At 38.1% G+C, this 22,717-nt stretch overlaps 1 protein-coding gene across 6 annotated transcripts in view; it reads left to right on the top strand.

The window, feature by feature from the left end:
• BEGAIN (brain enriched guanylate kinase associated) overlaps positions 1-22,717 on the top strand; it is a 138,640-nt gene that overhangs the window by 25,667 nt on the left and 90,256 nt on the right. For 3 of the 6 annotated variants that reach the window (XM_085225638.1, XM_085225642.1, XM_085225641.1), the window contains exons 1-2: positions 5,863-6,023; positions 6,378-6,406. In XM_085225638.1, the coding sequence (XP_085081764.1) occupies positions 6,006-6,023; positions 6,378-6,406 (47 nt within the window). In that variant the 5' untranslated portion in view covers positions 5,863-6,005. The other 3 variants (XM_085225639.1, XM_085225643.1, XM_031553684.2) reach the window with 2 other exon arrangements.

Genomic DNA, 22,717 nt, shown 5'->3' with positions numbered 1-22,717 from the left:
TGCTCACATGCACTGTTTGGTCTCTATAAATGTTCAGAAAACATTGAAAAATGTCAATGAGTGCCATTCGTTCCAACAGAGAAATTCAATGGCACATCTTCACTTCATGCACACTTCCATGTCAAATGCCATTTTGTCAAACTGCCCTTCTGCTGTCATCTATCACACAGCAACAAAATATAATGGAATATTGGCAGGAAAGTTCAACCTTTACTGCCATACCACCAACATCCACCTCAGAAGAACATAATAAAATAGGAGGCATTATTTTTGGAGCAGCCTTTGTATATTCTCCTTAAAAGTACTAAAGCATTCTTATTATTATACAAGATATGGGTGAGATCTTTTGTACACGATGAAAAGCTCTGATTGCTGCTTTCAATTGAGATTATGGTAATTTGGAGTAACACTGAAATGACAGAAGGAATAAGTTTAATCTTCTGAGAGCAGTCAAAGAATCAGTCTTGTTTTCCCTCTCAGATAAGACATCTCTCCACAAATGCTTGTCAGAATTTAAAAACAGGGTGGGAGTTGCATGCCTTAAAAATTTAAACATAAAACTGTTACATGATTAAACAGAGATAAACCGGCCATACCAAATACAACACAATTGGAATCACTCTCTGATTTCCGTCAGTTTAGAAGTGCTCAGTAACACACAGGGCAAAAAAGTACCAAAATTCTTCAAGATGGAGTGTAGCAGGCTGATAGATTGCATGACAGAGTAGTAGTAATCTGGAGATGTGCATTCAGGTGTGATGTGAAGATTTTGGATGTTGAACTTAGTTCTCACCTCTAAGAGTTAAGAGGAGAACATATCTACTTCTTTACTGAGGTGGTTTTGTTTATAGCATATCTTTGCTGTATGCCATTAGGGCTGAGTTTGTATTTTTTATCTAACTTGGTGGTGGAGGGTTTCTTTTCTCACTATATGAAACATCAGATGTTGGTGTCAGATAGGGAGGGTATGCTTGGATGATACCATGATACTGGTCTTGGTGGTACAGAGAGAATTGGCAGTCATGGTTACTCATGTCTAAATTAAATGCCAGATACTTTCTCTCATGTCAGACTTTCAAAACCTTATAGTTTAATGAAATATTTGCATTCTTTGTAGTATACATGATGTTCCTCTTTCCAAGGGAAAATATTCAATAATCTCAACATGTCCCTTAGTACTGCAAGAACAAAGGACTTGACTACTTCTGCCTTCTCCCCTCAGTGAATTAGTGTGCCTCTTCACTTTTATGTGCTGTCTGTGAAACATCTGAGAATAGTCGAGGTATTCCATGGCCTGTGGTGCAGAGGTGTACATGGAGAAGAATTATTCTGAGCAATCTATTCTATCATCAACCATGGAGAACTGGACTCAATTTTCTTTGCATCTCCATGACAATTACATGCAAGAGTTTTACAAAAATGTTATTCTTCTTTGTTAAAAATAAAAATAAAAAAATTAGATCCTTTGAACACATGAAGCCAAATCAAATGCAGCCAGATGCTTCATCCAACTCTATGAAAGTTCCTATAGATTAAATTTTAGCCTTTTTTCAAACATCATTTTAGTAGCACATTGAAGCTTATACTTTAAAAAGGGATTAAGAGCCTAAGTTAAAGATTGATCCTATCAAATTATATAGTCCATAAACCAAATCTTTTACACTACTGAAAAGAACCAGTTACACTGGTTCCTCTCAAACTTTAGTAATACCGCAAGTACAAAAGAAATGCTGAAGTAAAACTACTGTAGTTGAAAATGTGGCAGCTTACAAGTGTACTAGGAACTCAGAAGCCCTTACCTATGGATTAACTCTCATTTACAGCTCTCCACAGTACAGAAATAAAATTACCTCTCACAATACTGATTAAGTTAGAATAATAAGAGTCAGACTAAATGAGAGGCAGTAACTTCCTGTTGCCATTTCTTGTCTTATACATTTGCTCACAGCTAGACAGCATGCTAACTCAAAGTCCACTAAATTCAGAGGGAAGACTGGTGAATACTAAGCTAGAATCTGAGTCCTGATTGTCCTCCTAAAATGAAGTACCTCTTTCCGACAAATAAACAAAAACGAAAAGAGGTTTCACTTCCTCTTTCATATATACATCTGTATCTGTAAAAATTGACCTCAAGATGTTACAGAGAGGAAATTTCATTACACAGCTGAGAGGCTTGAAATATCATGATTTCTTATCCTTCAGAAAATGCTAATACAATAAAGGAAGAAAACCAATATTTTGCCAATGCTGTCACCATGTGAATTTCATAGAATGACAGATAGACTGTCAGCATAACTTTCTATTTTATTAAAAGATATTTTTGTTCAAAAAAAAAAAGAAATCTACGTTATAAACTCCAGTCATATAAGAAGAAGAAAGAAAAATCAAAGAATTCGGTCACCAGACATAGCTTATATACAAAAATGACTAAAAATACTCTGCCATTATCTTGTGATTGCTTAGTTCTGTAATTAAACACAGGGTGATTAAAAAAAAAAAAAAGAAAGAAAATCACAGTGGTTTTTGTTTGCTCTACTGACTTGAAAACAATTGAGTTTGTCATGCTGACTGAAAGGCAGTAACCATATACTAAATGAGGAAAAAAAAAAAACAACCCACAGTAATATATCCTTGAGTTTTCATTAACAGCATCCTCACTTTCAGTTGGGTGAGAGATTTTATTCTTGAAGAATAATGAAGAATATCAAATAGTCATTCAGAACAAGGGTAAGAAAATAAAACAAAAACCTACAGCAACAAAAACCTTGGCCTTAGAATACCTGTCCCAAAATATACATTCAGCTTCAGAATATATATAGATTCAGCTATCAGAAAAAAGGTCTTGTCAGTTGTTCTGTTTCATATTTGCATTCTTCGGATACTCGGAAAGCAGAGATTTTTCTGCTAGTACTATTAGACATTGCCTGGCAGTGCTCCTAAGCAAAGTAACTGTACCAAACACTTCCGAAAGGAAAATCTTCAAACCAGTCTCCATATTTTATGTAGAAGACTGTATATGGAAATATAGGACATTAAATTATCAGAGCTGATGATTCCCTTTAAGAGAAAACTTGCTATTTTTAGACATTTTAAATGCTTTAGAGATGCTACCTTGATATTGTTTAAAAAAAAAAAAAGGTATTTAAATTACATCTGATATTTCCATAATTAAAGGTAATTACTGATCTTAATTAAAAATGTTACTAAAAAAAATCACACAAGGCTGCAATCACAGCGCTCAGTTCAGACATCATGAAGCACTTACAATAGACCAACCCACTAGCAAGTAGCAACTCATAAATGATATATCATGAAGGACATCCTCATACCAACATTAACCTCAGTCTTTGTACTTGAGATAAATCCCATAGGATTCCCTACAATTGAGTAATTCAGAGGCATTTAGAATATATTTTAAAATCAATTTGTTAGGACATTTCAGGTGGGAGCCTTCGTAGGGAGATGTCTAAGGATGATATAGACTCTAAGATTCCACAGGCTACAGCAATGGCAGGGAACTGGCTAGAAAACAATTTTGCCTCAGCAAAATTCCCACCTTCTGAGAACAGATCTGTTTCAGAAAACCAAACTTTTAAAATCATTTTGAATTTCTAAGGTTTTTGGAAAGAGATAGAAAGAGGGGAAGAGAAAAAAGAGAAGCAAAAAAAAAGAAAGAAAAAAAAGAAAAGAAAAGAAAAGAAAAGAAAAGAAAAGAAAAGAAAAGAAAAGAAAAGAAAAGAAAAGAAAAGAAAAGAAAAGAAAAGAAAGAAAAGGAAGTCAGAAAGTAGAAAAGGATAAAAAAGATCTTCCAAACGAACACAGTTATACGAGACAAACTGCTTCGTATGAAAACTATATGGATACTCTTATCTTTGTTTTCACCAGCAAACACTTCTACGTGTTTGACTCTTTAGCATGCATGCTAGGCCATCCACCTGATAAACACATGAGACCTAGTCCTCTCATCTGCTGTTATTCATTTACTGCGAGTAGGTCCCCATTAAAAGAAGAGACACAGCATTGCAGTGCTACGGCCTAGAAAGGCTCTGACCTAGGTCAGGGCATCCTCCTTAAGGAGGGCTGAGCTGAAGCCACTGCCCCTATCATCAGTCAAAGAGACAAGGAACGCTCTACACTTTGACCACACAGTCAAAGAAAGGCAGAGGATAACATCCCCAGAGGTCCAAAGGATAACTGACCTCCTCATGCACAAAGAAAACAAATTTTACTGTGAGGAAAGAAAATAAAAGAGTTGCAATAATAATATCAATAATAATCAGACTGATGAAATTGCATCTTGGTGTAGTTTTCTGGTTTGTTTTGGTGTCAGCTTTTTCTGTGCTTTTTTCTCCTGTGAATTTCCAGTCAGGATTGGCAGGCAATGACTCACCTGCATTCATGGATGAGGTCAACAGTATAGCCAAAAAGCCATCCTACAGATTCTCTTCTCCATCCTGCATTTAAATCGTTTGCAGCAACCTTCACCCTGACACCATGAGTATAGCAACGTTTAAAGCATTAAGCAAAAACAAGGTTAAGACATCTTCCCCTTATATTGTTGCCATAACAAAAGCACTAATAAGTATCCAGTCTTCATGGGTGGCTCCTGCAGTTCAAGACAATGCAACAGCTCCAGTGAAAGTTACGCCTAGCTTCAGAATGACAGGAACACAATGATTATGGCAATTTTTTTTTAGTACACCTGAGGAAAACCAAAGTGGTAAGCCCCATGGGGCTGCCAGTGCCTTCCTATGCCCAGGAGAAGCCCACAAGGTTCATTTTCCAATCAATATTGTTTAAACCATTTCCTATACACTCTAGAATATTCATGGATTCAACGGATAGATAGAAATAAGAGAAAGTAATGAGAGATCCCTATGTAAGATTTTTAATCTTAAAATCCAGAATTTACAACGGGCAACCCCTACACTCCCAGTAGGTAAGCAGAGAGCACATAATATAGATCACATCCTCTCCTGGGGAAAATGAGGAAGGGTTTTTCCACAGCTGGCTTCTTGCATACCATGTTCTGGTGAATGCCTACCATCTTTAATACATATCATCAGAAATTATCATGCAAACATTGTCCTGACTGACAACTTATCAAATAGACAAATCAAAAATAAATGAGAAGAGGGGAAAAAAAAAAGAGTGACATGACAATTTGTCATTTGGCATGTTTTATTAGGCAGCTTGACAAATTTCCTGCTGCATAACTGATTAGAATTTCCCTATTTTTAATCTTTAATTTATTTCATACTCAAATATGATCGTCAGTCATTAATCAATAGGATTTAAAGTGTTCATGATTAATGGGCAATGCTTTTAGTATAAATAAGAGTTTCTGAGATGCTGGGATTTATCTGGCTCTAAAGCTTGCAGGGTTGCTCCAAGTGTTCATCCCTTAGCTTCAATAAAACAGGACCAGGAGAATTGATGAGATTCTGTGCCAGTGGGATGATTAGATGAAATGGAAGCAGCTATTAAGGATCTGCAGAAGATAATGATGAAAAAAGATCTAAAGGGTTAACAGGAGTCTGCTTTTCATATAAGTACTGGCAGAGATTAACGAGTCTCTGTGCTACAGATAAATAGGATTCGCAGCATCTCCACGATAAAAAAGAAACGAGGCAGATTAATGAAATTACCACCTACTGCTCCACCAGGATGTAAAGAGTCAAGGCTACAGAAGTGCTGTGAAGCTGCCGAAGGGTTAATGGGAGCCCAGCTTACATAGCAAGCAGAGGAAACTGGGCAGGTACCGGAGTTGCGGATGAGTAGCAATGAAAGGGTTAACAAAAAGCCTATACGCATTGAGATGCTAATTGTCAAGATAGCGTATTACTTGAGGAAAGTAATTTGACTATTCGAAACTCCCACGAAGGATGCCAGCCTGTGTCCACTCCATCTGTCAGGCTCCATGAAACACGGCGAATTGAACTCCAAATCCAAATTCACATGTGATGAAGTCACTTTAATTTCCCAGCCAGCCGAGCACTGCTGCCATGCCCACTGCGCAGAGGGTAGCACTGCATTTCAACTTTTCATCTGAAATCCAGGAGGCACAGTAACCTGTTACTTACTGCTGCTTTCTTTTTTTTTTTCCCTCCTCTTTCTCTCACCATTTTCTGCCTCAGTGCTACAACTGAGTCATTCTGTTGCCCATGGCTCGTGGGTATACACAGTACTCCTGCAGCGTGCTGCATTATTCCTGAGTTAATCTCTCAGTGTTATTTTCGGTAATGCAGATGTGGGGTTTGCTTACCGTCGCTTTGTAGACACTTGTCGAAAACCATTTGGAAAGCTTAACTATGCATAAATCTGCAGAGTGAATGTTTCCTTTCATTCACTTGCTCCTATTATTTGATTTCTTGTAGGCCGCTGCGGCAGAGATGGAGAAAATAAGGTAAGTGAGACAGTTTATTTACATCTCATTATTTCTGCTGCACAAAGAACAATACGGGCTCTTTGAAAATATGTTGCTTAATATGACCAGAGTAAAATACTGGATTGCATGACGATGTAAGAAAAGCTCTGTTTTAGAGACAAAAGAAAAGGAATGTGGTTATAGTAGTAAATCTGTTTTGCAGACATGTCGATTCAGAAGGGGTGTTTTATACACAAACACGTTTTATTGCCAGATGCAGAGGGTATACGATTATATAAATGTTGTAGTCACTTGTCCATTTACTGCAAGAGCTTACCATTCCATTTAATGAGGAAAGTGGATCAATAATTCATGAAAAAGCTGAAGAAAATATAGGCTTGACTTCAAAGCATCTAATTACTGTGGTTTGTTTCAGTATAATGTTGTAAAATTGGTGTTCGATTTTTGTTTTATATTGTATACCAGACAGACAAATCTCATCTCCTCCGTGTTTGAAATGTTGTCATATTGTACCAGTTTCTCAGCACATCTCACTGCTTAAAGCAAAAAGAGATGGCTTTTATTAATACAAGTTTCTCATCTCATGTCTTAATGCAAGTCTGCTTTGGGGGGTATTGCTTTTGTGTATGCTAGAAAGAAAGAAAGAAAAAAAAGAAAGCATTCTAGCCCCTTTAAAAATAAATTCAAATCAAATTCTGTCTATTGATTAAATCAATTATTATCAAAACTATACTATTATCAAAATAAAAAGTTGAGCTTTTTATTTTATCCTTAAATATGTTCTGAAGCTCATTTTGATAATCCAAAATACCGGCTCTGCTCTTATTTGGTTTTATTGGACAAGTCTAAATTCCTTCCACAAGCCCGGTGACTCAGATTGGCTAGTGGCAACTACTGTTCAAGCACAACTTTTTAGATCCCTTGAGGTTGGAATGACTACCTTGAGTTTTTGGAATCACAGAAAAGTTTTAGAATTCTGGAAATAACTAAAATAAAAAGTGGCAATCTTGGGGAAAAAAAAACAACAACAACAACAAAACAGATGTTTAATGAATCCTGGGCTGGAAACAAAATTCTGTTTTTCTTTTGAGAAGAACAAGGAGGTTTTCTCTCACAGTGGACTTGAAGATGCACAATTGAAAGTTTCTAATGTCAATATGTACTTCAGCTGTACATTTTTGTACTTTTTCATGTCACTGAAAGAGTAACTTCTGAACTGAAAGAAAAAATCCTGTGCAACATATTGTGGTTTTGCATGTAAACTGGAACTATATATTACAGTTGTGAGTTTTTTTTTTTTTTCCTGAGTAAGGACTGAGAAAACACCTCAGTGTGTGGTTCTGCATTTACTAAAAATTCTAAACAGGATCTCAGATGGTATATGCACATTCATGTCATGAATTACTCTGTTAGCAGATACAAGCAAATATGTAGATACGTGTTCACTTGATAAGCATGTGTGCATAAACACATGCTAATACTTCTCTGAGCATACTTTGGCTTCTGCTCTTGCCGCATTTGCAATAACAGGCAGCAGAGTTCAGGAGAATAAGCTCAGGAATTTAATGAAAAGGAGAGAGTTTTCTATGAGGAGAGTAAATGGTCATAAAGCTCCATCTGTCTTGCACCTTAGTTTTACAGCTGTCAGACGTGCAGCAGTCCTTACCTCAGTACTTACTGAGCACTTGTACAGATGAAAATCTCACAGTGCTCCACTGAAGGTGGGAGTTAATAGCTAAACTCAAACAAGAGAAGGATCAGGCTGTGTCAGCAGTTGTTAATGAAATTTTCTGCTTAGACTTTTTGTGTATAAAAATTGCTTCTGACTGAGATTGGTTCCTATCACCCAAGCTGCTGCCCAAAGATAGCAGCAAGATGAGATGGAGCAGCTACATCAGGACCTGCTCTAGTACAAATGGTCTGATTTCTGAGTGGTCCTGCGTGGACTCAAGAGGAGCTAGAATCAGTGATCTTTATAGGTTCCTATCAACTCAGGATTTTCTGTGATTCTTTAACTGCAAGAGTTGTGCTGTTCCAATCCAAACTTTGCTGGGCTACTGTCCACAGTTATTGTCCTGGGGCAAACTGACAGGGCAATGGAAATGAAGTCTGGATTCATTATTTTAAACGCCTGCTGAACTTACAGACCTGAGAGAATTCAATTTTTCCTAAACCTTTCCTCAAAGCCTGACATCCAGATTAAGGCAAATTGGCTCATCTCTTTGGCACAGTAGCTTCAGAGAGGCCATAAGGAGAGAGCCTGAAATCAGGGAAGGAAAAGAATTATAATGAAGGAAGAGGGCAGGCCAGGAGGAAAGAGGTGATGGCTTTTTTGTTTGTTTGTTATGGGTAAGATGTAGAAACCAGTATAACAACACAGGAAAAGCCATTGACAAAAAAAAATCCTTGAAGATGTCCTACTAGGCCTAGCTCCTTCCCTACGCTCTGCAGCCAGCTGAGAACGTTCCATACTGCAGCAGCCAGGCATAAATCAGGCATGCAGAAGGTACATGTGGAAGGACGAAGAAGGGGTCTGGAATAGGGGCCTGGAATCAGCAAAAAGATTTAAAAAAAAAAAAAAAAAAACAAACAAAAGGAACGCCCAAAACTATGTCTGCAGGAGTCATGCAGGGTGAAAATTCCCAGAATTAGAGAAACTTGGGTTTGCAGTCCACAGCATGCTTTGAGAGAAGGAAGCCCTTTAAGCATAAAGAACAGGTGCAGAACTTCTGAAAGGAGCTGCTGCACACTTGTAGCGCTAGACCCATAGATTTAGACATGTTACAAAAGCAGCTCTGTTGTCAGGCAAGCTGTGCTCCTTTTGCTGCCCAGTCCTCTGGGACATTCCAAGGACTGGAGGTAGCCAGGCCCATGAGAGAGTCAGATACAGAAGGCTGCAGAACTGATGTACTGATCACCAACAACAAATTTGCCGAGCCACAGCAGCACAGCAGTGGTGCTGTGAGTTAAGACACACAATTCAGCATTCTGCTCCTTCACACAGAATCTGGTTGGAAAGATGAAATTCATCTCATATTAAACAGTGGTAATTCCCCTTGTAGGCCAAGGGATCCCTGCAGCTTGCAACGTCATGTCATGTCTTTTTCAGCCACGTGGAAGTTGGTTGAAAAAAAAAAAAAAAAAAAAACAGCATGACAGGTGGATGGAACAGTAGGAAGCAGAAGTGGGCAGTTATCAATATCTAGCCTGATATGGGAGTGGTATCGAAAATACGCTTTTTTGTACTGAAACCTTGACCAGAAGGATAAGTAGCTACAACAAAGTCTTCACACGGAACAGTTCTTAGCATTACATAATGTTTATAACATCTCAACATACTAAAATATTATGCAGGAAGTAGGTCTAACTACTAATCACAAACCCCGTGAAGATTTGTGCTGTATTTTGGCTGTGTATGGTTAAGTGGTCATTTTAAACATTAATTATGACTACAGTCTCTTACGAACTGTTTTGTAGGCATGACTCTTATCATGTTCGCAAAGACTGTAAATTTTAGTTCAACATTTTAGTTCACATTTCAAATGTACCTATACTAACTTATTTTCACTCAGCACTGTGCTGTTCTATGTGTGTCTCTCCAAGAGGAGCACATGCCTTCCAAGCCTTGGGCCTTGCAGACAATTAGCAGTGGCTGGCTCACTAAATTATAAATGGTCAGGAAACTACTCCTTTGAGTCAAATTTAATCTCTGGCATGGATAGACATGCAAAAGGAAGATGTCTGCCAGTTCCACAGCAATTCCAGTACAAACTCATTCAGTCATTCTTTCATTGTTTCCATTTAATCCTGCTTGAAATACATTCAACCTTTCAAGTGAAAGATTGTGAAGCTTGATGTAAGAGATTTCCTGACATTTTTATACACAATTTTTGATCAGATTCAGTATTGCTTGCACTCCATAGGAGATAGCGGTTAAGGTTGTAGATATTGTTCAATAAAAGCTTTTTCTTTTTATGAAGATGTTTCTAAAATTTAAGTGACAAATCAGAAACTCTATAAATCAGTAATCTTATCTAATACTTCAAGATTCACAAAATGCTGAACTGTACAACTAAAGGTACATAGGACAGTACACATCACCACTGTGAACTATTAGACTCACATAATTTGTGCCTACAAGAAGATGGACTTTCTGCTTCCCAGACCGCAGTGTAGCTGTGCTACCTTCCAGCTGAGGATTATTTCACCAGCACCAGTAGTGGCACTTCACTCATTATCCATGGATCTCTGATCAAAGTGATTCAAACCTCACAAGGGGCTGGTGAGGTAACATCTTTATTTCATTATAGCCCTTGTTTCAGAGCATATGAGAGTGATCCGTTTCACACACACAGCTGGTAGTAAGTCAGGAGCTCAATCCAAGACCCTTGATTTTTCAGACCTAAGACTTTTCTCAAGCATGTCTGAGTTCATCTGCGGTAAGAAAGGAAAAAAATCACTCTTTAAAAGGAACATCAAAGCCACGTGCAGCCGTGGGGAAAAGTTTCTATGGTAGTTGAGTGGGTAAGTGAATACCTCCTTTAATGCCCACTAGATCATGCTGCCACTTGGTATAAATAAAGCCCTCTTCATATGCTAATGAACACATCGCAATTTCCTGCAATTCCCACCTTGTCCTCCCTTCTCTCAGTCTGTATCTACGTTAATTTTACCACAGTTATTTAAACACAAGGAAGGGTATTTTTTTTTTATTCAAGAAACACTTTGATTTATACTAGCTCTTGCCTTCGCGTCCAGAGCTGCTCTGCTGAGAGCCACTGCCTGCACAGAGGCACGATGCTACGGGGTGTCAGTAAAGCTGTGCAAACAGCAGCTCGAGCATCTGCTCAGCAGTGTCTATGGGCTCCAGCCTATGCTGGGGCTTGGAACTCCAGCTGAGGATGCAGGCAAAGAGATGGCATGGGGAAAGCTTAGAAGAAATAGAGCATATGGAAATGCTGGCATGAAAAGAGTGCAAGTTTGGGGTCATTAGAGGTTATGGTAGAAGAGTCATATAGCTAAGTGAATGTTGGGTCTGTTTTCAAATACAGAAGGAAAAACCATAGTTAGAGAGCTGACTACTTGCAGTCAAACAGGTGAAGCTGTTTTTTTGTTTGTTTGTTTTTCTCTGCTCAGCAAGCTACTTCCATTGCCCAGACAGTCCCAAAAGCAGTGACAGCCCTGCAGGGTTGTTTGCAGCATACCTCTTTGCTCACCCTGTCATCCAAGACATTAACTGCAGCACAGCTGAACTGCACATCTCTCACACTCAGAGACCACAACTAGCTTTAAGTTTGGCGACCGCTAACCACAGCAGTAGGAGCAAAGGATACTCAAGAAACCATAACACTGGTGCTGGGATCAGCTGGAATGCAGAGCCATCAGTTCAAGGAGTTTTATTAACACTGTCATGGGCACAATATGCTTGTATAGTTTATATACAAGTCCAATCTATTTTCACAACTGCTGTTATAAGTGCTAGTCATTCAAACCAGTACAACTTCAACTCAGTTGAGCTTTGTTGCCCTAAAGCACCACACCCTAAACCTCTAACTGTTCCTTAGAAAAAAAAGATCAAAAAGACAGGAGTTTCTGTATGGAAGGAATAATCTCCAATCACATGCTGTAACAAGTGCTGCATTACATCTACTAGCTCTAGGTAAATAGTCAGTAGAGTTGTCCAGCAAACAAGAAACATGACAGGAAAAGAGAACAGAATAGATTCAAACTGAAGGAAGCCAGGTACAGCAGAGAAAAGTGGCCTGCGGGGACAAGTGGGAGCTCAGCAAACATCAGAAGAGACTAAGGAAGTAGTAGGAGGAAATGAGCCACGCCATCAAACTGGGAGCTGCAGTGAGTCATAGGGGAGAGGCTGGACCTAGGCGATACCAGGCTTACAAATAATGCTTTGCCTACACCTTTACTGTAAGGTGAAACGCAGCACTGAGCAATACTATGAGTACTCAGGAAAATGAGAAAAAAAAAAAAAAGGATAATTTGACAATATTAACAAAAAATGTCTATTTATTATACTGTTCACAATTAGTTCAAGTTTTGTGACACAGGGCTTAGAGCTTCCAGAACACATTTTCTCAAAAATGCAATGATCCTTGTCAGGAAAAAAAAAAAACAAACAAAAAAAAACAACAACACACAAAGGTGGGAAATTGGATGCTCTCCACATTCTCTTTATTGCTAATAGCAACTAGACTTCAGTTATGTAAGCACTTCGTCCAAAGCTACCAGGGAAGCGTGCTAAATAGTGAGAGCAGGAACTTAGCTAGCAGAGATAGTGACTGCATCAGTAACAAAACAATCTTACAAGCTGAGGAGTATAAAGGCTTCCAAGCTGCAAACCAAGAAGTGTTCAAGAGCAGCATAGTTTGTGAACCACACCTGACTGTGGTGAAATCAAGTACAACTTGAATGCTCACTGCTTTGAGGAAGGAGATAACTTGTTTGTAACACTCCTCTACAGGCTTTTGCAACTGCTGTTGCTGCTGGCACAACGCAGGCAATTTTATTTACCAATCAGTTCTTTGTTTACACACAAGTGATTTGCAAATACATTCAAATAAAAATTCTGTCAGCAGATATAATTCAATTTTGATTTATAAATAATATTATCTGAAGTATATGAAAACACTGAGCTTACCACATTAAAGTTAAAGTAAAAATCTAAGGGTGAATTGTCTTAATGATGACCTCAGCTAGAATTACAATGTGCTTAAACACAGACAGTGAGCAGTAGTCGTACTTTTAGGAATTAATGAATAAGAGGACTGTATAGTTTACAGAACTCTCAAGAGGGGTAGACGGATCATTAGTGGCTGTAGGTCCTTGCTAGATTCTATCATGTGTGACCATCCTATTACTTGTGTGAACCACACAACTCCCGTTATTCAGCTCTTACAGGAACAAGATATACCTCATTGAAAAGTGCACGGTGTCCGCTCATTAGTTCATTTTATGTTTATATAGTCAGAAACAATGCATATGTGTATATTGTCTCTCAGAGCATAATTCTACATGCATTCACAAATCTAAGGAGCACAGAGCTATCTAGCTTACTTCCTGAACTTGCCCAACCATCACCATATCTGCAAAACTCTAACTTGCAAGAGAACACACACACACAACTCCCACAGCAGACTTGCATCTAGGAATGCAAACATCATTACAGAGTAGTACAGAAGAACAGGGGAACACTGCAGTAGCTAATTTAGTTGTATGACATACCAGGACATCGTACACAAATTACATTTAGGCTAAGTGGAGCAAAATGCAAGTTTTTATTTCCTCATGTCAATTTCACATATCTTTAAAAGAGAGAGTAGGCAGAGGAGGAGGACAATCTCCAAGAAGAAAAGAGGAGCTTCAAACTTTTTCTGGAAGTCACTGAAATCCTCACAGAGCTCTTCATTGCACTGAAAAGACCATCACATTCATAAGAAGCTTTCATGACTCCAAAGAGTAATCCTCGTAGGCAAGACTAAGTTTCCCATCTATATCAAGGCAAAGGACCTTAATTCTGAAGAGTCCATCCAAATCAAGTCAAAGAGATGTTCTTGTGTTATGTGTAGCTTTAATTGCCATCGAGACAGAGAGATTAGTTTAAGGAGTTGCTCCATTAAGGCGTTCTGAGAGCTATACTGAAACTTCCAGCAGTGAATGGCAACTTAATTTTTTTCTCAGCCATCTCCCTGTAGCTCATTCTTACAGTAGGCAATTTGAGGAGCAAGCAAACAGCACTCTCCCTTTCTGTGCATTTCTTTTTAAGTGCTAAATCTTTGTGTTGTCATTTGCTCCAAGATGTTGGCTTAGCCAAGGTACTGCTCAGAGTGACATGGATTTCAATGGTCTGCCTGTAGAGACTAGACTGCAAACAGAAAAATAAATTGTCTGTATGGCTGCATAATTGGTCTTATGGTCAAGTCCTACAGATACAGGCGCTTGAAATGACATTTATGTAGCAGCAAATGCATGACAAATGACTTTATGCTCAACTATTTAACTGAATTTGTATTTGCTATGTCACCTGTCCTTTCCTCATGGTATGAATCCTATTTCTATCCTGTAACAAGGAAATAGTGTTACCAAGAAGTTAACTGGAAGCAGTTCAGGCTGATTGTACCAAATGCATTCCACGATTTAATACAGATCCATGATGCTGAAATATATGTTTTGAGGTCTGGCCCACTATTATTAGCACCTCAACAGGGAGTTAGTAACAAAGTACATTCACGGACAGTCATATTCGTTATGATGCTCAGAGTGCTGTTTTCTGTAAAGAAACACAGCTTTTAGACTACAGACATATGATCTGTAGCAACTGAACAGTTATATTTGAATTCAGAATAAATTGTATGCTTAGTTTTGACTCTCAGTTTGTGTATAAAAACAGCACATCTACATTTTGATTCCTGTTGGTGCAAGACCGACAATTAAAAATCGAAAGATCAAGTGAGAGTCATATATGCGGAGTGAATAAGAAACATCCAGAAAATTAGTCTAAAGCAACAGAAGTAAAGTGGAGAAAGCCAGAGCAGCAATGAAATTTAAATAAGCTTCTTGGAGAGGAATGGTATAACTTAACACACAGGAAAGTATAATCACCTCAGTCAGAAGAAAAAAAAAAATAAAATAAAAATCAGATTCTGTTTTATTTATTCACAAGATGCAGTCTGTTTGTCTCTCATATCAACTGTGTACCATTAAGCTTTCACTACTGGAGGAACCACCAGCAGGAAATTTCTAGCTATTTTAGCAGATGCACAGTCCTCCCCAGTCCCATGTGAAGGAATGGCCAAAATCAATAGTCTAGGTTTTTTCAAGAGAAAAGTTAATCAGCCCTTTGTATAACTGAAGAGGTAGCTCTGGCAACAGAGCATATGGGCAGGAAAGGGAGGAAATGAGTCATAGAAAGACAAGAATGGCATGAGTTTCTTTGGACCAAATTTAGTTGACCTATACAGTTTGGTAACAAAGTAATTCCCCTTTTCCTATTCCTTCCTCAACCTACAAGAGAAAACCACAACCTAAAACTTGTGAGAAATTTTTTTCAGAGAAATTAAAAGTTTATGTAAGTATAGCGCTAAGCAGGTAGTCTGCTAACAGATGTCACTTCAGGAGAGAAAACTGTCTTGTTTATTGCATATGACCTAAGTTCCCTAGATAAGAGTTAACATTTTTTCCACCTTGACAAAATTGTTGATGCAGATTTTTACAGTAACACTAGTCTTGAACTTGCTTTCCATTAGTTGTGTTACACTTTGTGATTTGACACAGCCTCAGTAGATTCAGTTACAAGAACTGATTAGTTTCACATGCTAAGAGCTATTAGAAGTTTTCCTTTCCAAACCAGAACTGAATATCATCTAGATTAAAGAAAAAAAAAAAAATAAAAAGAACACTTTTAGATGCCCTGTTAAATCCATGGTACACTTAGAAACATTTGAGAGAAACAGTGCTCAATGCTAACAGAGATGTTTTTTTTTTCTTATTTTCTTATTGAGTGAAAGGCTTCTCATGGTCCACTGTATAAAAACAACTTGTGTTGTTCACTCTGAAAGTAGTACCTCCTATTTATTTCTATGGAAACTACAACAAATAGTACAATAACACTTCTTGATAGAGCAGATTCTCAACTACAAAACACTCTTTTTTTCCTCCAATGCAGTCACTACCATTACGTTTTCACCAGCAATGTACAAAAGCCTGCAAGTAACAATCCTGTGGTGAATCAGAACATGGCTTGTTTTTCACATCACTGACACCATTGCTGAAATTTACCACCTAACCATGCTACATCCACTGTTTTGTCTCCATAAACTCTCAGCAAACACCAAAGAATGTCAGTGGGTGTAATTTTTCCACATGGAAGAATTCAGTGACAAACTTTTGCTTCATACACTTTTCCATGTCAGACATCATTTTGTCAGACTGCCCCTCTGCTGTTATCTGTTGCACAGTGAAAAAAATGTAATAGGATATTGGCAGGAAGGTTCCACCTCTACTACCAACATCCACCTCCAGCACTGTGGGACATCTTAAAATAGGAGGCATTACTTTCAGAACAGTGTTTGTTATAACCTAGGAACACGTAGCAAACAAGTAACAAAAGCTGCATTTTATCTGGATTAAAGGAATTTGGAAAGTTCCAGTTACAGTAACAGTAAACAGTGAAATGCATTACTTGTAATACTATGCAGATTGGGCTGCTCTCCTGACACCTTGCTGTTGCTTTGCATTCTCATCTCCATACCCTGAAGAGCTCTCCAACTTTTATTGCACAGTAAAGACGAAGTTGACCAGGGTTTTCATTTTAAGGTTCCTATAGCACTGAACTACCAATTATCATGGCATACAGAGCTGACAGTTCTGTTTAAATTGCCTGCCTAGATTTGTAGAGTATCCCATCTCTTTATTCATCATCTCTACATACACAACATTGGGAAAGCATCTTAAGATATAAATAGACACGGAGATGGTTGCTCGCTGAATTCTAAGTAACTGGATGAATCCATTATTGCATCCTTGGAGGATTCCAATTTTTCCCAGAACTACAACTCCTTTTTGAGTGTTATCTACCTCATTATGCACAGATTAGTTACATTATATTATTGGTTTGCACAGACCACACAGTAGCTGAAAACTGGTTTTGCAGAAAGGTTATTGAAAGAAACTCATGAAAGGAACATATTGTCTCATCAAAAAGCTGTGTTATCTGTACATTTTTCACATTCACATGAATAACAAAGAGCTCACATGATACTCCTGTCATTCATCTCTCCGATGCTGCCTGATAGAAGTCTGTATGAATTGGAACAACCATTGGCATATACCTGCAGCATGGATTCACTGCGCAGAGATCTTAAACTATATAACATCTTCCAAATCTAACTACAAATTGTTTCCTTACCTTTTTATTATGAACCACTAAGCTGTAGACTAGTTAACTACAACTTCCACAAAACATTAAGTGTAGAATCAGGAAAATCAACAAAAGCCATTGTCCCTTTACAAGTGGCAGTTCTTTCACTCAAAGCTATTAGTTGCATTTTCTATTCTTACCCTGAATATTTTTTCAGCATTAGAAATAAGGGCATTGGCTTGCAGAGTCGTGCCCTGCTTGCTGAAATTAAGGACGATTATGTAATGGAAAAAGGAAATATAACAGGTCAGAGTTGTGCATCTGCTGAAATTCAGGTGGTGGAGGCATTCATTACCACTACTGTGTTGAAGGATCTGACATTCTTGTTCGGCAGACACATGTAACAGCCACAGCCATTAGGATTCTCTTTGGAGTACTGTCAATGTTCCAAGGATTTTTATTTATTTATTTTCAAAAACTGCACATAAATCACAAAACAAAACTTTCATCTCCCCAGGGGAACACTTACCACCCTTTCCAGAGTAATGAAGAGTTTCAGCAGGAAACTGGCAATCCTTCACGGGCAATATGCCAAATGGTATTTTTCATTCCTAATTTAGAGCTTAAACATGTTGGTAGACAACACTGAAGAACTGGGAGCTAAATATGCTTATCTCAAGATGCTATGGATCCCAAATCTACAGGGTCAGATCCTGTGCCGACCCCAGACTTGCAGAAATCCACTGATGTCTGCAAACCTCTGGGAGCACCTTAAAAATAAAGTTTTATAAATGCAGACTGCCGCTTTTCCCTTTGCCTTCCAAGTCTTTCTTTACTCTTTCTGCATCATTTGACATTTTACCATACTCCTGTATTAACCACCAAAAATCTGATCTGCGAGCATGACTTCAAACTTGTATTTACAAGAGTAAAGATACGGTGACATATGGACCACCAGCTGGCGAGAAGTAGGAATGATACTTTGTGGAGTTTGAGTCACTAAGTAAATTAAAGAAAAAAAAAAGTCCATCTTTGTTACAGTCACAATCCTGCTGAGAAAAGCCTGTCTTCTTAAAACTGAAGCTGTTTGAAAGGATGACTGCAACAAGGCCACTACCCAGGAAACATGAAATCTGGAGGTATTAAACTGGAAGCTAAACTATTATAAGAAGTGCATGCAAGCAAGCTATTTCCTGCTAACTCTCTGAGGAATAGTACCACAAAGGCAGTAGTGGGAGACAGAAAGAAAAAAAAAGATGACAGTCTCTTCCTTTTAAATGGGACTAAGAATCACTTTGAGCTTGAGGGTGACACAAGGAGAAGTTTCTTTTTATTGAGGTCATGACCACCTACACAAGTTTAAAAGTTTTCAGCTTTTCGCCCCCACACCTCTCTCTGGCCTTACACCTTTTTCATAGCATTTGCCTCCCCTTCACCTTCTGGAGGGATCCTCCTGGTCCTCCATCAGGAGGACCACCCCTCCTCCTCCCCAAATGGTGGCTTAGATCTGCAGACTGTCAGCTAAGTACATTTCCCACCCCAGCAACTGTCAGGAGATTAATATCTTATTTAACTACCAAATATCAAGTCCTCCCAGGAAGTAGTTCATTCTTCTTCATCCTAATTTCTACCCTCAAACTGTTGTTTCTCACAATCCTAACTTCAAGAACAGATGAAAACTTCCTGCCTATGCTCTTGAAGTTTAACAAAAATTTATTTTCAAACTTAAGAGACCATTCTCTTCAATCCCAGCCCATTTCACCAATCTTTTCACTTTCCCTGTTTCCCTAAAAGGGTCAAAAAAAAAAAAAATCTAGCATTTAAAGGACAGTTCTGGGGTTCAGCAGCTGCACTATAGGCTGAGGCAGAAGCTGTCTTTTTGACCATTCTTAGTGAAATTAGTACACAAGGAAGGCAAAAATATTTGGCAAAGGGAAAGATTTTTAGATTTATTTATTTATTTTTAAACAGGTAAAAGAGGTATAGAAAGAAAGGCCTTTTCCTTTGAAAACAGAACATTGTCTGAGGACTATTAAATAACAATATAACTAATTACCAAGCTAATTATCTTCATGCTAGAGCACCAAACAACTGAAACACAGAAGCTGCTGAGAGTACTTACTGTAGTAAATTACTGAAATACTTCTCATGGCTTATTTTGCTGAATTGGAGTACTAAAAGAAGTGTGCTGCATTATTTCTCTATTGACTTTTGCACACGTGATTATTTATTATTAGATTTATAAGTATAAATCAGGCAGAAAGGTCAAGCTGCTAACAGTTATTCTGGAGCCTCATCAACTGTACAGCATTATCTGTACTGAACAGTATGGACATTGCTTAGCTGCATAACAAGGCATGTAGGTTATAGATACTTAAATATCCATACAGAACAATACAAAAAAAAAAAACACACAACTCTGGGCCAGCATGCAAAGTATTAGACACATAAATGGGAGAAAAAGAAGACGTAAGACAAAGCTGCTCCATGTTGTATTGGAGTTATAATGCAAAAGAAATATGAAGTTTGCCTTCATTGCCCATCCCTCAGTGATGAAAGAAAAGAACCACCAGGGAAATTTCAGAGAAATCTGAAATCATTACTTTCTGCCTCTGCACTGTGTAGATTTGTTTGTTCAGTAAGAAAACATTCTCAATTTCTAGTTGTCAACTAAACTCTCCTCAACTCCATGGCTCCAGCAAGCACTATATTTTAAGACAAGACTTTTAATGGTTAAGTGACTTCTGTAAGATCTTTGAGGAGCTCCTGTCAAAGCCAGGAGACTGCATGCAAGTTAAGTGCTTTAAGACAGAGAGGGCAGAGAACAAAATCTTTGCCCCAGGAGCAAAATACCTGTGTCTGAAATGAGTAGTTTCATTTGGTCGAGGAGAGTCAAGATCCAAAGTAAAGCATCCCTCAGCCAAATCGAGTCTGTCATGGCACCATTCACTTCTTCGCTGCCCGACACAGGATTTCAACAAGGTTCTGTCACAAATCCTCTCTCCTCACCACTATTTCTTCTCAACAGCATGGTAGCATAGACCTATTACAAGGAAGGATCCAGATATGCAGTCTAGTCCTTACTGTGGCCCTGAGTAAAAATAAATCCCACAAAAATCAGTGCTACTCACTACACAGGAAAAGGCTCTTAATATCACTCTTGGACATTGTATAAGCATCACTGTATATGTTCTTGCTAGCAAAGTATGACCAACAGTTTTAAAAAGAGCTACATCTACCAGCATGAGCAAACTTGACTGCATTCAGATCAAAACCGTTATTGCAGTTTCTAGAGGTAATGTCTTCAATTTATTCTGATGTTTTCCTATTTATTAAAATAATAATAATAATAATAATAATAATGAAAGCACTAAAGAATATAAAATGGTACAAGATAAAGGCAATTAACCGGACTCCAGCTTCAACAATAGTGTTCTCCTCCTCTGGCAGTTTTACAAAGAGAAGCACAGATCTAAGTACCATTTCCTATGCTCTTTTCATCTTATGGCAATTGTTGTTTTGTAGCATCACAGCATTAGGGCCTGTGCCCTAAAACTTTCTATCCTGTGTGGGCAGCACCAGGAGAATTTTCTTTTGACCTATTCTTCTAATAGCTTTAGTGATATCAGAATATTAGAGATACTCATTATCTAAGGGCTGTGCAAATTCACATTAAATGAAAACGTAACTTTTCAGTCATTAATACATTAAAAGAAGTTGTAGTTAAAGGAGAAGATTGATTGCTTGGTACCTTACCCATTACATTCAGAAGCAAAATATCAGTGACAGAAGCTAGGCAACCAAAGAAATAAAAAGAAAAGATTGAGATATCAAAGAATTTCAGATCCTTTTTTTCTGGTACCAACCACTAAAGGAGACATTTAGAGGGATTTAACAAAGCAAAAGAAATTCCTACAATGAGGGAAAACCTATGGCATTTCTCTTGCCCAGAAGATGACAATGAGGTGTGCTGTATCCAGGCAGCAGGAGTTCAGCAACGGGTGTTTGTTGATGCTGTAGAGTGCAACATCCCAACTCCTTGCAGATCGGAATGGCAAAGGTTAAAGAAACCACGGGGGCTATTTAGTAAAAAGGAACATTGTACATAGGCTGGAGGCATATTTAAAATAAAACCCTTGGAAATTTGCAAGTTTTAGAAATTGATTTCACTTCTCAAAACCACAGAAATGGAAATAGATTCTGCAAACAGAGGGGATTTGAGGTCAGAATGACTGTATGTATCTAACCTTTAGAATTTTTGAGACTCAGACCCATCTGAAAAAAAAAAAAAAAAAGATGACAAATCACTTTCCCCAATTTAAAGGACAACATGAATTAAGCATCGAGAGAGCTGTCAGGCTCCTCCATACAGTGGTTATATAACTCAAACAGAGCAGGTGAAGGTGGGACCCTGGAGTTTATTGATTAGTCCTATACCAGATGAAAACTCAGATGGGCAGAACAGTCATTGCGTAATGAGTTAATATTTGCTATTTGATGCTACGTCATTAGAAGCTAGCACAATTTTTTAGATCAATATGGTATTACGTTGTTTTCTATGATTCAGAAAGAAACCTTGTTTTACTTTGGCTTTTTTTTTTTTTTTTTTCTCCATCTCTGTATCTTTCACCCCCATTCTCAGGAGTATTGTTTGAACTTTAATTTCTACATTATATACTGCATTCTCGATATGGAATTCCCATATTTAGGTACTATGATTGTTCAAAAGACTCTCCAGCTGGGTAGGAAGACTATTTGAGTGATAATACAGTGATTGTAAAGAATGGGACATCAGTTCCCGTTTTAGAACATACATCTTGGCAAGTTTGAATGGAGTATATTCAAGTGGGAACAAATGGACATTTTAAGCGTGTAATTTAAAACAAAACATTCAGCACTTACATGAATAAGCTTAGCAACTGCAGCTCCCCTAGCCCAGGATCAAAGAGCTTACGGAGGACAACTCCAAGCTCATAGTTATCAGGCAGCCCATACGCATAACAGATCTGGAGTTCAACAACAGGAGTCCTGCACTCCTGGTCGTTTTCTTCATTTTCAGATTTATTAGATGCCCACCTTTCTCTCTAGCTTCTTGTGCTGCACCTACTCAGCACTGGGCTGAGGTTCATTATAAATGTGCGCATATGCTTATGCAGGCTGTCATTTCCAACCACCATTTAGAGTCTAAAATGTACTTTTAAAAGTTCTTCCTAAAAATAATGCTAAGCAGAAAGACTTAATTTTTCACTGGAGAAAGAAACAATACAAAATCAAAACAAGTAGCAAAAACGCCACATTCTAGCTACGTAGGGTTGAAGGATCAGGCTACTTTTCCTCACAACTGAGAACCTTGTTTGCTTGTGGCATTTTGCTTTAGCTGAGAAGGTGTCATGCATCCAATTAAGAAATAGTGAGGAAGACAAGATTGGAATGAGAATGACTATACGCTGCAGCTG

Source organism: Meleagris gallopavo, chromosome 5 (genome assembly GCF_905368555.1).
Source record: "Meleagris gallopavo chromosome 5, MGAL_WU_HG_1.1, whole genome shotgun sequence".
Classification (NCBI taxonomy): domain Eukaryota; kingdom Metazoa; phylum Chordata; class Aves; order Galliformes; family Phasianidae; genus Meleagris; species Meleagris gallopavo.
Note: the sequence above shows the minus strand (reverse complement) of the source record. Positions and strands in the feature narration are given on the sequence as shown.